The sequence below is a fragment of the Eschscholzia californica genome, unplaced genomic scaffold (assembly GCF_041429995.1).
Source record: "Eschscholzia californica isolate CP2 unplaced genomic scaffold, dmEscCali1.0.p SCAF_5, whole genome shotgun sequence".
NCBI classification, from domain to species: Eukaryota; Viridiplantae; Streptophyta; class Magnoliopsida; order Ranunculales; family Papaveraceae; genus Eschscholzia; species Eschscholzia californica.
In genome coordinates this window covers 53,131,049-53,146,011 of record NW_028238472.1, presented here as the reverse complement: position 1 = coordinate 53,146,011, position 14,963 = coordinate 53,131,049, and the positions used below count along the sequence as shown (strand labels likewise).

General features: G+C 35.7%; 3 protein-coding genes across 3 annotated transcripts; 2 read left to right on the top strand and 1 right to left on the bottom strand.

Annotated features, from left to right (window-relative positions):
• The first annotated feature begins 517 nt into the window (after nt 1-517).
• LOC147540601 (mitochondrial-processing peptidase subunit alpha-like) lies at nt 518-4,648 on the top strand. Its single transcript, XM_086641063.1, has 13 exons — nt 518-842; nt 1,187-1,420; nt 1,530-1,826; nt 1,927-2,094; nt 2,285-2,452; nt 2,563-2,643; nt 2,777-2,843; nt 3,042-3,139; nt 3,302-3,374; nt 3,463-3,533; nt 3,645-3,694; nt 3,981-4,093; nt 4,237-4,648. The coding sequence occupies exons 1-13, from the start codon at nt 804-806 to the stop codon at nt 4,281-4,283; spliced, it is 1,506 nt and encodes a 501-aa protein (XP_086497189.1). The 5' UTR covers nt 518-803; the 3' UTR covers nt 4,284-4,648.
• Nucleotides 4,649-7,398: 2,750 nt separating this feature from the next.
• Nucleotides 7,399-8,613, top strand: LOC147540600 (leucine-rich repeat extensin-like protein 7). Its single transcript, XM_086643231.1, has one exon. It carries the CDS (start codon nt 7,399-7,401, stop codon nt 8,611-8,613), a length of 1,215 nt encoding a protein of 404 aa, XP_086499357.1.
• Nucleotides 8,614-9,105: 492 nt separating this feature from the next.
• On the bottom strand, nt 9,106-12,069 carry LOC147540599 (DUF1005 family protein (DUF1005)). The gene is made up of 2 exons (XM_086642341.1): nt 11,225-12,069; nt 9,106-10,107 (listed from the first exon to the last, which is right to left on the bottom strand). Exons 1-2 carry the CDS (start codon nt 11,827-11,829, stop codon nt 9,447-9,449), a joined length of 1,266 nt encoding a protein of 421 aa, XP_086498467.1. The 5' UTR covers nt 11,830-12,069; the 3' UTR covers nt 9,106-9,446.
• Between the last annotated feature and the right edge of the window lie 2,894 nt (nt 12,070-14,963).

Sequence of the window (14,963 nt, the reverse complement as noted above, 5' to 3'; positions counted from 1 at the left end):
TTTGGTTCGGTTCGGTACTTCAGTTCTTGATTTAACCGAGCACGATTTAGACAAAATGGTAAACTAATGTTATTCATTTCATATTGCATATACAGAAAATAAAAATTGAGAATCCATCGTACTTTTCCACCATTACATATACGAAGAATAAAAACTAAAAATTCATCTTACTTTTCTATCATTACAAACAAAAAAAGAAGTAGAAGCGTGAATGTAAAATCTATAATTTTAAGTTACTAACCAAAAATAGGTTGTGGTACATAGAAAATCAGTGAAAACTTACCTCTAAAACCTTTCAATCAAGTTGAATAGGTTGATGAAGCCGACAACAACAACTAAGGAGGACGGACAGTAGTATGGAAGACTTGATTAGGGTTTTGTAAAAAAATTTTCCTTTTTAGTTTAATACTTTCTAACTGTACAAAATTATTATTAACTTTACAAAATTGTTATTTCATTTTTCCTTAGGGTTTGGGCGGTTTCTTGAAACTCAAATCGACGCCAAACCAGACCGATTAGGGTTATTCGTTTTTTTGGTCGAATAGAGTTGAACGGTGATCGGTCCGGCCCAAAAACCGATCGGTGCGGTTCGACTTAGTTTGGTTCGGCCAATTAGTTCAGTTTTTGCTCTGGATAATTTTACACTCTTCCATTAGAACCAGGACAAATAAGAACCAGAACTATAAATTTGCATGGATTTTCAAATCTTCAAAAAATAAAACCTGGTCCAGAACCCAAAGGAGTTTCTTTCTCTCTATTTCTTTCTCTGAAATTCTTTTCTAGGGTTTCCATCGCCATCAATCATGTATAGACCTGCTGCTTCGAGAATTAGGGCTCTTAAGGTTAGCACTAATCTCAGCATCTTCTAATTAGGGTATTTTATTTCCCATGTTAGACCTAATTTGTTTCATTGGTGTATGGATCGAAAAATCATTTATTTCCCTGAGAAAATCATTGAATTGAATGTGAATTTGAGGATCTGGTTAATGTTTAGTCTAATTATGGTTTATATAATCTATTTTGATGAACAAATTTTGTTAAGAAACTTGATTAATGACTAAAGTTAGATGCTTTATCTGTAATGACTGAAAAATGATTAGGGTTTTTAATTATATATGATTAGTTTTATTGAATTAATTTATATTTTGGTATATTTTGATCTTGAAAAAAATGAAATCTTTGTTAGGGCAATGCTGGAAGTAATAGGTTTTTGAGTTCGGTTTCAGTAGCAAAGAGACAGTCCTCAGTAGGAGGTATTTTCAGCTGGCTCACCGGAGAACGCTCGAGTGTTCTTCCTCCTCTTGATTATCCTCTTCCCGGTGTTTCCATTGCACCCCCACTTCCCGATTTCGTCGAACCAAGCAAGACTAAGATTACAACTTTGCCGAATGGCGTCAGGATTGCGTCTGAGACCTCCACGGTATTCCTAGCATTCCTCATATAGATAGAGATAATTATAGGAAGATTGATATATTTTCGTAAAATTTAGGTTAATGGGTGTTTCTTGTGAACTTGTGATTGTTCTTTAGAATCCAGCTGCTTCGATTGGATTGTATATTGATAGTGGTTCTGTATATGAGACACCTTCCTCGATTGGGGCAACCCACTTACTAGAAAAGATGGCATTCAAGAGCACGGCAAACCGGAGCCACTTACGTGTCGTGAGAGAGGTGGAGGCAATTGGAGGAAATGTGTCATCCTCGGCTTCGCGAGAGCAAATGGGATACACGTACGACGCCTTGAAGACTTATGTTCCTCAAATGTTGGAGTTGCTTGTTGATTCAGTCAGGAACCCAGTGTTTCTAGATTGGGAAGTTAATGAACAAGTATGTCGGATTCTTTCTTTGTGTGTGTATCAACAAGTCTCTAACATGCTGTATACAGATGTCAGATGTGTATGACAATTTTTTTTACCTGTTAATGCAGATTCAGAAAGTGAAAGCAGAGATTGCAGAAATTAGCAACAACCCTCAGGGATTACTTTTGGAAGCACTCCATTCTGCTGGGTATTCTGGTGCATTGGCAAATCCTCTTATGGCTCCAGAATTTGCACTAGACAGATTGGACGGGACAATCTTGGAGGAATTTGTGGTTGTAAGTACTAAGTGCTACTGTCGTAAATACTTATATGATAAAAATGTGTTTAACTTCTTCAGTTAATATGTTTAAAACCTTCTCATATTAGTGTTCCGTTGTTCTTTATGTTTCTTTCTAGAAATATATCGTACTCTATAGTCCATATGCTATCATGACTTCAAACCATTTTGCTCTTTGGTAATATCAGGAAAATTTCACTGCTCCTCGTATGGTACTTGCGGCTTCTGGTGTTGAACATGAGGAATTTTTGTCTATTGCGGAGCCACTCTTGTCGGACCTTCCTGGCGTGCCTCGTCCAGCAGAGCCGAAATCACAATATGTTGGAGGCGATTTTCGTTGTCAAGCTGCTTCACCAGTACGTATTAAGGGGCGTTGTATACAAAACCTCCTTTTAAGCTGTTCACTGCTATATTCAATTTGATTTATGAAGTACTTTTTATTTATTTTCCCCATTTTTGTTGGTAGAGCACACATGTTGCTCTTGCTTTTGAAGTTCCCGGCGGTTGGAAAGCTGAGAAGGAGGCTATGACATTAACTGTACTTCAGGTCCTTACTCCTTTCTGGTTATGCTTTTAGGATTGGTTATTGATGATTTTCTGTTTTCATTCACCAATCTACGGTATTTTCTTGGTCTTATGCTAAGCAAGGAGATTGTAACACTGTGTCCCATTTCCTACAGATGCTCATGGGAGGTGGTGGCTCTTTCTCAGCTGGGGGTCCTGGGAAAGGAATGCATTCACGATTATGTAAGTCTTATGACTTTATCAAACTAGTCTTTCATATCTGATAACCACCCATAACAAAATCATAGTATGCTTGACCGATATGAGTGGATCTCGTTTATCTTTAGATGTTATGTTTAAGGAGTCCTTTCATCTATCCATGTTATTTTTTCACTATCCTTCATCGTAGATGTTAATTTTTGTTGAACCTAACATGAACAGATGTCCGAGTCCTAAATGAGTATCAAGCAATTCAGTCCTTTTCAGCATTCAACAGTATCTACAATGATACTGGCTTATTTGGCATCCATGCCACCACGGTAATCAACCCTTATTATTTTAAGCTAAGCAAACTCAGATGTAGTTTTAGACAAGGACATGTCAATGGTTGTATATTACTGTATGCATCTCTTCTAAAAGTCAGTTGACTCAAATGTCTATTATACCTCTGAAACTAATTAGTTTGTTTTTGTTCTTTCCAGGACTCTGAGTTTATTTCCCAAGCTGTTAATTTAGCAGCAGATGAACTTCTTCGGGTCGCAACACTTGGACAAGGTTTGGTGTCACTATCTCCTAACTTGTATTAGTGAGGACGTTCTTTATTTGGAACTACTTCGTTAGAGTTGGTTTCTTTTCATGACAGTGAACCAAGTAGAGCTGAGTCGTGCGAAGGAATCTACTAAGTCTGCAGTTCTGATGAATTTGGAATCAAGGGTAAGACTTCCAGTTTCCATTTGTGCAAGTTCTTGTTGGTGCAAAACCTATAGCTCTTAACGTCTCTCAGGCTCTGGCTTCAATTACTTATTGTGGTTCATTTTCCTGTAGATGGTTGCATCAGAAGATATAGGGCGACAAATCTTGACTTATGGAGAGAGGTACGACCAATATATAATCTCTTTACATTGATATCATTTCTCGTGTTGGAAAATGCAATTTGCCTAGTAATATACCCACCAAAAATACTTTTTCCGAGAGCTTACACATTTTTAATTTACTTGTGTTTTACGTTTGGTCGAGTGGGAGAGTAAAATTTCTTTTTTAGGTCAAAGCACAAAATATACCAAAGTTTAGATTGCTTTCTGGGTGTTACCGTATATTCTAGTTTTCGCCTGGGATATATATTACGATCAGAGGACGAAATTTCATTATTCATCTTTGCAGGTTACCCGTTGATCATTTCCTGAAAGCAATCGACAATGTTACCTTGGAGGATATTGCGACCATTACCCAAAAGATGGTTTCTACGCCTCTAACAATGGCATCATGGGGAGATGGTAAAGTTCTCTCTAAAACTTCTTGACGTTTAGTATTTTATCTTTACTACAGTTATTGTCTTTCTTTCCTTTTGAAAACTCCATTATCTTGACTCGCGGTGAAAAAATTACTCAAACATTTCCGTTTTTTGGTTTTTCAACAGTTGTAAATGTTCCGAGCTACGAATCTGTCAACAACATGTTCCACTGAGCTGAAAGGGATGCTTAGTCGTTCTATTTATTTCTGCAATTATGGAGGATATTCATTTTCAGGCTCTCCCCTCCCTAAGACCTCAATGGATGTCGAGGAAAATAAGAAAAACAGAAGAGCTTTTTTCCTTCGGAATTTGGATCAATAAGAACTGATGATCCTATTTGGTGGATACGACGACTAAAGACTCGTCTCAAATTACTTTTTTTGCAGGGTCTCATAATTTTGATTAAAGATGTAATCTATAGTTCTTCCTTATGCATGGGAAATTTTGCATACTTGAGCTTCTGTGAAGCTGATATCGAACTCTGAGTGATTTTTATCTGATGAGTTATATTCCTCAACTGGTTGAGGAAGATGTTGAACTGTGTTTGTCGTCTCCTGTTTTATTATTGTTGCAGGTTAATATTAGACTTGACAGTAATTGAAGTGTTAACATGGAGTTTATGCTGGGCTCAATCCGCATGATGGAAGAGCTAGCCCAAGCCGACCTGCAAACAGATGGGCTAGGCTGACTAGCCCAGCCCAAATTACACACGTTGGCATGCCGTACACAGGCCCTAGTGAGGCTGGACATTGTGAGGCCTCTCACTCGGACTTGGTTGGCTAGCGTGTTGGGGCTTTATGAAGGCCGCCTAGGTTAAACAGACTAGGCCTTATAGACCTTCATGCTAGCCCAAATGTCCAATCTTGGCATGTTAAGGGGACAACCCCATCTTAGGCGAGCCGTGGCCCTTGTTTAGCGGCTCAGGTACTCCAACCACATTGACATCTTTGCCTCTGATATTGGAGATTTGAAGAAGTCACGGACTTCTTCCAGTACAACAGAGAAAGATGGTGGTCGTCGGACATGGTGGTGAAAATGAAGGTAAAACGTGAAGATACGAAAGGGTGTTTTTTTTTTTTTTGGAATCTATGAATAGTAATAGTAGGGTCGGGTAAAAATTACGAGATTATGAATAATAATAAATTATTAAAGAAAAGTGCAAGATTGCACACATTAATAACCAAGTTTAGTACATTTTTAGATAACCAAATCTTGGATTAACTTTTAAATTTCAGTCTTCTAGGTCACAAAATAAAATAAATTATTTCATGGTGAATCATAAAGTATTCCTTATGGAATACTTCATACATAACCTAAATTGGTTTTCCAATGTATACCTCAAAAACACATCTCTGATTATTTGGTTATTAATATTTTTAAGTTCTGTGTATTAGTTCAATCACTCATAAGTTGCAAGTTAATTACGATTAAACAAGTATTTCACTAAAAGAAATATCATGTATAAAATCTCTTGAAATTAGAGATGTCGATAGACAAAAAGATATCATTTTGTTCAATAAAATGAAGATTGAATACAATAAAATCGTTATTACAATTCTATAATCATATACAAGAGCATATGCTCTCACATCTAGAACTATTCAAAACTCTTAGTTTCAACAATGTAATGGTTGGGTTTGACACGTGGACTAGTCGATTTTTTATATTAAAATAAACATATCAACTACGTGCTTAGCAATTATCTTTGTAGAGCAAGTATTTGTTAACGTGGTTAATTCTGTTACTTTAGAAATCCTTCGGAATCAGATCTCTGAGTTACTTCAAATTGAAATATATGACTTCATCGGATCATTAGGATCAAATTGGCTTTTGAATTAAGGAAACGTAAACCTTTCTGATTTGTAATCACATTCATCAATCTTAGTTGATTTTCACCTAACCTAAACCATATTAACTTAAGGTGGCCAATACGTGGACAACTGTTTTTTTTATATGGACAACTATTTTCGGGCCCGGTGCGAGTCAATTATGCTTGACTTAGTTGACTTTGATTTAATAAGGGGACAACTCCATAAAGTCTTAAATACTAACAGTTACTAACTTGTGGACCATTAACAAAATAATAGTTCAAAATTGAAAACCTAAGTTGTTTTCTTCTTCATCATCTTCTTCATTATCTTCTTCTTCTTCCTTCTTAGTCTTATTCTTATTCTTGTACTGCTACTAAAAGTAAAATATAGTTTCTATCACTTCCTTTTGTTTTTTATCAAACCCTAGATGAATGAAAAAGATAAAACTCATCAATCTCCACTTTCCTTATTTTTTTAGTAAACTATATTTTTTACCACTTCTCTTTGTTTTTTAGTAAACTATAGTTTCTACTACTTCCCTTTGTTTTTTTTTATCAAACCCTAGATGGACTTTAATCAAACCCTACACTGATGAGGTAAGACTCTAACTTTTTTAATTCTATTTTGTGTTTTCATTTGGGTAGTTTGAAAGAATACAAAACGATTTCAAGGCAAAAAATCGAAGTGAAGAAGAAATTTCCAGAATTTCGTGGAAAATCTACGAAAATATGCTAGATTTTCGTGGCAAGTTTCCTTCTGTCTTGCCAAATTTTCGTAGGAAATCTACGAAATTGGCAAGTCAGGTTTTTTTTTTTTTTTTTTTTTTTTTTTTTTTTTTTTTTACGAAAACTCAGAAATTAAGATCTCTCGTGTTTTGTCGATTTTCCAGGAAGCACGAGCAACTCTACTTGTTTGTAAAAAAAATCTAGGGTTTTGAAATTTTTGATTTCTAGATTTTAAAAGTTTAACGGGTTTTAGGGTTTTTAGATCTGATCTTTCTGGTTAGGAATATCCTTCAACAATTCCCTTCCCTTTGTTTGATGTCATAATCTTCTCCAAAAAAATTCTCTCTCTAGAATTTTGGGTTGATGATGAAGATGAAGTAGAAGAAGACCAAACTTACTTAGGGTTTATGAGAAAAGAAGGAGGTGTTAAAATAATACATCTAATTCTAAGAGGACTTGAGTGAAAATAATAGAGAGTTGTCCCCTTAGAAACTGGTGTCCATATAAAAAAGTTAATTATTTTGGTAGTCCACATAAGATAGTTGTCCATATAAGAAAAACGGTTGTCCACGTATTGGCCACCTAACTTAAATCTTTTTTTTTTACCCATTGAGTATTGACTACACAAATTTCAAAGATCAAATAAAAAGTTCAAAATCAAAGAAAAATAAGCAAATAAACTTGACATTTTGCCTCTAAATTTTTAACTAAAAAAACTTCTCTATCTTTTTACTTGTTAATTGCTTTAAAACATGGAGAAGAGTTGGTTAATCATTTTAGCTCTTCTTCTCCACATTATACCAACAAAACCTTCTTTGTTGGGTGGTGGTGGTGGCAATGGTGGTGTTGTTAGTGTTGGTGTCGGTGTCGGTGGTGGTGGTGGTGGTGGTGGTGGTGGTGGTGGAGAAGAAGGAAGAACAACCAACACTCAATCTCCTCCAAATTTGAAGCTTAGAAATGCTTATATAGCTCTACAAGCATGGAAATCAGCAATAACTGAAGACCCATTTGGGATTTTAAACACTTGGGTAGGCATTAATGTCTGTTCTTATAATGGAGTTTTCTGTTCAAACCCTAAAACCACCATAGATTCATCACCATCATCTTCCTCTGAACTTGTAGTTGCAGGAATTGATCTAAATAGTGCAAATCTTCAAGGAATATTAGTCAAAGAACTCTCATTTCTTACAGATATCTCATTAATTCATCTAAATAGTAATAGATTTAAAGGTCAAATACCAGATTCATTCAAAGATCTTCAAAATCTTTCAGAATTTGATATAAGTAATAATCTTTTCTCTGGTTCTTTTCCTTCATTTACTCTGTTCTTACCAAATCTTCTTTATTTAGACCTTAGATTCAATTTCTTCACAGGACCCATTCCTCCTAATCTTTTCAATAATCAAATTGATGCAATTTTTCTAAATAACAATCAATTTGAAGGTCAAATTCCATTGAATTTGGGAAATTCAAAAGCTTCTGTGATTAGTTTTGCTAATAACAAGTTTAGTGGTGAAATTCCATTAATGGGTTCTTCATTAATGGAGGTTTTATTTCTTAATAATCAGATTACAGGTTGTATTCCTGAAGAAATTGGAAGACTAACAGAACTGAAAGTCTTGGATTTGAGCTTTAATTCATTAATGGGTCAGTTGCCGAATTCGATTTCGTGTTTGAAACAGATTGAAGTTCTTAATCTTGGTCATAATAATCTATCTGGTGTTCTATCTGATACTGTTTGTTCATTAGAAAATCTTGTTAATCTTACTGTTTCATTCAATTTCTTTAATGGGTTTAGCTCAGATTGCAAGAATTTGATTGGTAACAAGAGTATAGGTTTCGATTTTTCGGGGAATTGTCTTTCAGATAAAAATCAGCAGAAATCTTCATTTGATTGTTCATTGATACCCATAGATTTGAATTGTATAAGACTTCCTCCATTAACTCCTCTGCTTTGTGGGTTGTAACAATTAGAATTCTCTCTCCAGTGTTTGTTTTTGTTCTGAATCGGATTAGAAATCTATCTCGAGATCCAAATTGACTCAAGTCCAATATCAAAGTGTTTGTTTATGTCTGACTTGTCTCAATGACTGATTTGGGTTGATACTGGGTCCATTAGATTCAGACGATTCAGTTCCAGACAACGAGAGAAACGAACACCTTTCTCACTATACATGTACTGTTTTTTTGTTGTTGAAATGCTATACATGTACTTTATGAACATATGAATAACAAATGGATATACATAAGAACTAACTAATCCCTCTCTCTCTCTCTCTCTCGATATATTTTTTTTTTCGAAGTTGTGATGTTTGACTCGTCGAAATAGCTGACTTGGATTGATTTTGGGTCATTTTGACTCGAACAGTTTAGATTCAGAAAAGTCAGTTTCAGACAAGTATGAGAAAAACAAAAAAAACTCTCTGTATATATAAGTATTTACTTGATATAAACACACATGAAGAAAAAATGAATAGATATAAGAACAAACGAGTATTTTTCTACATCTTTACAATTTCAAACTTGTATGAAGTAATAAATTTAAATGTTTTTTTCTATAAGATGAGAAGAACTCATCCATGTTTCATGTATTGACATAACAATATGATCCGAAATCGAAAACCCTCAACCCAAAACACAAGAAAAAAAAGTAGAAGAAAAAAGAATGAGAGAACAAATGAATTAGACTAAGAAAGAATGAGCTAAAAATGAGAAATAAAAACACTCAAACCTCTGTTTTTTCACTCAAGAAGAGTAAAGAATCCATTGATTATCATAGCATTAGAAGAGAATTAAGATATCATGAGAGATAATCTTGTTGATCTTGGCAGAATTCTTTTCGAAGTTTATGAGAGAAGAGTCTACAAGCATCCATACTAAGATCAATGGCAGCCGAAAGAGCGATAAAAAGAGCAGCATCAGCCATACAAGTAACATGATGAACACCAACTTGAACAACTGGTTTACTAATCTTTCCTTCACCTTCTATAGTTGCGCCCATGACGAAACCTCGAATAAATGGCATTGAATTTGATTTTGTTTCACCGATAATACTAGTATCAATCGAAAAGTTTCCACCTTTTTTAACACTCATTGTCGATTCGGCAATGGGTATTCTACTATTTGAACCAATATCTGAAACAAGTTCGAATTTATAGCCTAAACCGTCGATGGGACCTCTTTCTCTCCAAGCTTCAAGTCTTCCCCATGGTTTCCAACTACTAACACAAAACCCATTAGGACGAAGGATAAGCCACGCACCAGGGTTCGAACGAGAGACTCGGTCTGTGCCAGGAGAAGGTACAAAGGGTGTTATCATTGATGCAGCTGCAACAGGCGAACCTGATAGATCGTAAATCATTACCATCCATCCTTTTCGTTCTCTACCCGGTCGTTCTTTTTCGTTTGCAAATGAACTCATCCATCCTCTAGTGTTGTTTGAGGGGTCTGACTGAAGTGATCTGAATTCACATTTAGGAAAACATCAAAATCCCATACTTTTCAACTCATTTCAAGCATAATATTGACTTTCAAACATTTTTGTCTACACAACGGGTTGTGTCGCTCGGCACTCCCTGTCTAGGAGGGAGATGTAGCTCGACAAAGTATATGACCTCGCAAGGCCCAGACATGCCACGGTCAATAAACAAGTTGTACTGTTGTGGCACGGCCCGTGGTGAAACACTAATCCCTTTTTGAATTACTGGTATAAACAAGTCAGAAATCAGCTTTCTGCCTGTGGTCGGCTCCTATTTTTGGGCCCGATAACATTTCTCTAAGCAAATATGTTTTTTTTTGTTTTAACATTTGATTAATACAATTCATGAATGAACAATATAAAAAAATGGAAATTTTATAAGTAGAATAGGTTAAAGATTACAACTAGAACTTGAAAGAAAACCCAATAAATAAACCCTAAAACTACAAATTGACAAACAAATGCACATGGAAGGTTTTGATCAGGTAGGTATGACAGTTGGGAAGATCCTATTAATTTTTTTTGTCTCACCAAAACTATAGCTTATATCATCATTAAGAGAATATATTAGGTATCATGACAAAAAAAAAGCTTGTATTAATGTGGTTCACATTATCTCACTTGAGATATTCTATATTGTAAATCTCAAGGAAGTAATTTAATCATGAATAAGATTATTTATTTTTTAAGAAAGTGAAAATAAACGACCCTTTTATGATGTAGAGAACTCTCTAAATTATGTCCGATTGCATACTCTAGTCAGAATTTAGTCGGGATGGTATTTGTCCGAATTCTGACCGGACTATATGTCCGGATAAAATTTAGAGAACTCTCTACATTCTGTCGTGTCACGTCTTGGGTCCGGAATTCAGTGGGGATAGTAACAGGACATAGGACCATTTTCCTAGAAAAGGTCCATGAATAGGAGTCATGATCATGCAGATGTAATATTAGCGCATTTTAGCAAAAAGTGATACCAAACAAAGTTCTCTTGGCTGGAAAACTACTGGAATTCACTCAAATAATATCCAACCAAAACGCGCACGTTAGCAAATATAAGTAGAGTAGTGCTAAAATGAGCAGAATTTTAACTAACTTACCGGAATCTTGAATTCCGATCAGCACTAAACTTGCAACTAAAAACCGGTTGCCGGATATTTCCTTGAATCTGAAAAACCACCGGACTACATTCGGGTTCACCACCAAACTGAAAAACGAATCGTGGGTCGGGTTCAGCCCGAACAAGTAAATGAAGCCGAGCCGTAGGTTTACCGGGTTCTTTACCAAGTTTAACCCACCCATTCTGATACACAGAAGCCCTAAATTCAGTTTTCCCAAGATCAAGATTAATCCTAACCCGACCCAATAATTTACCAGAGCTAATCCCACAGGTTTGACCCATCCGACCCGTATAAACAGAGATTTGAAGAGTAGTTGATTTACCAGAGATTCGATGAAGAAGAGATGGGTCGAGATCAAAACCCGGAATTGAAGTAGTAGAATCCGGTGGGGAGTCGCCGGAATTTGAAGAAAGTGGAAGAAGAGCAGTTTGGGTAGAAGAAGATGATGAATTTTTAAGTGTTAATTTACAGAAACATGGAGTTGAAGTTGGATGAACACTACCTGAACCAGCATGTTTAGTTGCTAATGGAAGTTGAAGAGCAAGTGATTCAACAAGTACCCTAACAAATGGACATGGATCCATTTTGATTTCTGTCTCTCTCTAGGGTTTTGGATCTAAGGAGAAGAAGATGTAGAAGAGTGAAATAGTGAAGGGGAAATGGTGTGGGGGGGTTATATAAAATAAAACAGAGGAGGAGTCTGAAATCGAAGCTGGAAAGGTATGAAATATATTTTGTGTTATGGATTATTAGAATGTCAGCTGTTTTATTGTTAATGACACTAGGGCCTACCTTCTCTCTCTAGTTTTTTTGGTATTTTTCGTGGGAAATTAGTTGGAGATGAATGTATTTGAGTGTTCAAATGACAAAACCCCCAAAACTAGCCATTTTGGGCTTTTGTCGTTTTGCTTGGAGTAAAGAACACATTGTCGGTATGACGGTATATGAGGCCCGATCCGAGAATCCATGATCAGAAAGGGCTCGTGGTATTTGTAACCTGAAGTTGCACAATTGTCACGTAGCGTTGTTAGATCGACTAAGAAACTCGTCTAGAGAACCCATGAAAAAGCATCATAAAATTTGGTCACATCCCAAATTTGTAACCTTCAAGTCTGTTTGTGACCTTCATGTCATATTTGGTCACATCACAAAATTGGCGGATTTAGTCATTGCGGGTATATATATTGGGTATTTGATGCTTTGACAATAGTAGAAACAGGGTTTGAGGGTCGTCTAGAGGACCCATGAAAAAGTAATAAGAGTACTGTAACCAAATATTGTATAGTTGTAGAAGATCGTTTGATGGACTCATAAATTCGTACTAACTATTGTTGAATAAACGTTTGGAAGTTGAAATTCCACGAACTACATGCTTCTATAGACTATAATCTCATCTCATAATTGAAAGTCAACCTTCCCAAACGCGTAAGTTGTATTTGCGACTCTCAAATTATCTTGGACATGTCACCACAAAAGAACTACTCTTATAGAGTTCTAACATAAAGCAACGATCACGTGTTCCATACGAGACCTTCTGAAGAGGGTATTCGACCCGTAGTTAGTCCCCCAGACCAACATGGACTTACACGGGCAAAGTGGGCCAGTCTTGGGCTAGCTTATATTAGGGCCTGGTTGGGCCCATAATCTTCTTTGCTAAGTGACAGTGTAACACCATCAATGCATGCATGATGAATAAGGAGAAATTGATATGTATATCGTGAGATATTGGAAAATGGCACGCTCGGGAAAACTGAATGGGCCCACTACAGCTGTATTTGGGCTGTCATGACGCTGTCATGATTTGGAGATTAATTAGCGTAAATACCGGACTAGATTATGTCTCGTTCTCTCTTATTAACAAAAAAAATTAAAAAGATTTTTTTGAGGATTAAAATTTTAAATCCTTTCTCTAATGATATTTTTGACGGCGCCATAACGGGTTGGTACACCTTGTGGGATCCACTCCTATTAAAATGAGGATCTTATCCTTTAATGCCATGTCATCATTTTACTTTTGACGGCAAGAAAAATGGATAAATTTCGAAAGGCCCCTCTGAGGCTTCCACAATTATATAATTTTCAGCTATTCCTTCATGTGAGTTGAGAAGAATTCTTCTTCCTCTTTAATGTCTCACTCTCTTTCTCTGGAAAGAGAGAGGAAAATGATTAAACCGAGATAAAAAAAATAATATAGTGGTAGGCGGAATGGTTAGTGTTAAGTAGAAGAATAAGATTTCTTTTTTGGTTTAACGAAGTATCATTCGACAATAACAATCTGTCGTCGACCAAAGTAAAAAAGAATAAGAGGGGTTGGGGCATTCAATATCCTCCGTACCCAACCCTCCTCCGATGTTTCGAAAATTATTTTATAAGCCCCAAAGTGGCTACCATTTCTAAATTGTATTCTGCTTTAGGGCCAGATTTATGTCTCTCATGCTTTCAGCTATATATTAGCCAAAACTAGGAGAAGAAAGTAAAAATAGAGAGACTTATTAGTCAACACTATCTATTTTGGTATGTAAGGTAAAAATCATCTAGGAATATTTATGATTCACAAACTACCCTTAGACGACAGAGGAGCTTGATCGTGAACTTAGGATAGTTAGGTAAATCAACAAATATTCTAGTCACTCAGATAAATTGATGGGATAATTGCATTGCTTTGATCGTATAACAATATAAAATGGAAATACTTTATTACATACATACTCGTGTGTTTCTAGCACACAACCTTCTATAACCGACCAACTGAGCATCAGATACTCGTTCCTGGAGTATTAGATCTATGTGCATGTGATCAAACAAATTTGAGGCATCCAATAGTTAATTTCCCGATTCAGAACATGTATTTGAAGTTAAAATATGATTCCACTTCTCTAGTATATTACTATCTAGCTATCTATATGTTAATCTAAGACAAGATTTTGGGTTAATCTTCCCACATGGCATGCATTTATTGGCCAAGCCACCAAAACAGATTTTAATCTCTAGTTAAGTAGGAAGATCAGTGGGTGCGGCGGTAGGTGGTCTAATTCAGATTGAGACTTTGACCTAGATCTATATAACCCCCCTTGGTCTTCGACTAATTTTGATACTATAACATTGGCATCACATGGATTAATCTAGTTCATTAACTCTTACCCTATTTTAAATTAAATATTTGATTACTAAATACATACTCTACTCTGGATGATGTTATTATTTATCTTACATTTTTTTTTGGGGAAATGCTAAATGTACAAAGAATCTTTGACAAGATTCTTGACAAAATACCAAGTGAACGGTCCCGATCAAAGTCAAACTTTGAAAAACTTTGATCAACTTTTGTCTTTTAGTGAAAATGAGTCATTAAGTCAAGAATTTTGTCAAGGACTTTGTACATGTAGCACTCCCGTTTTTTTGGAGGTTGAGTTTAGTTTTAACTTATCTACAAAATAAATAGAATCGTCGTGTAAACTAGTAGATTAGTATATTTTCTTAAATATACGAGATAGTACTTGCTAAATATAAAGGTTCAATGTAAGTAGGCCTTGGGATCGGATAGGGTTCCAATAGTCATAGGTACATTAAGACGTTCAACAAAAAAGTGTATGATGTTGCAGATAAATCAGATTCAATTCGATTATTAACTTTCTATCGATGAGTTCTCTTCCTAGTTTGCATCATCGATTCTACTTAGTCATATAGAATTTTGGTAAGGTAAAGATTCGAAAATACG

Excerpts from the sequence above, each read along its gene's own strand:
- LOC147540601 (XM_086641063.1), top strand. The coding sequence starts at position 804 with ATGTATAGACCTGCTGCTTCGAGAATTAGGGCTCTTAAG. Across the intron at positions 3,375-3,462 it reads GGTCGCAACACTTGGACAAG|TGAACCAAGTAGAGCTGAGT; the intron begins GTTTGGTGTCAC and ends TTTTCATGACAG. Across the intron at positions 4,094-4,236 it reads AATGGCATCATGGGGAGATG|TTGTAAATGTTCCGAGCTAC; the intron begins GTAAAGTTCTCT and ends GTTTTTCAACAG.
- LOC147540600 (XM_086643231.1), top strand. The coding sequence starts at position 7,399 with ATGGAGAAGAGTTGGTTAATCATTTTAGCTCTTCTTCTCCACATTATA.
- LOC147540599 (XM_086642341.1), bottom strand. The coding sequence starts at position 11,829 with ATGGATCCATGTCCATTTGTTAGGGTACTTGTTGAATCACTTGCTCTT. Across the intron at positions 10,108-11,224 it reads GATCGGAATTCAAGATTCCG|ATCACTTCAGTCAGACCCCT; the intron begins GTAAGTTAGTTA and ends ATGTGAATTCAG.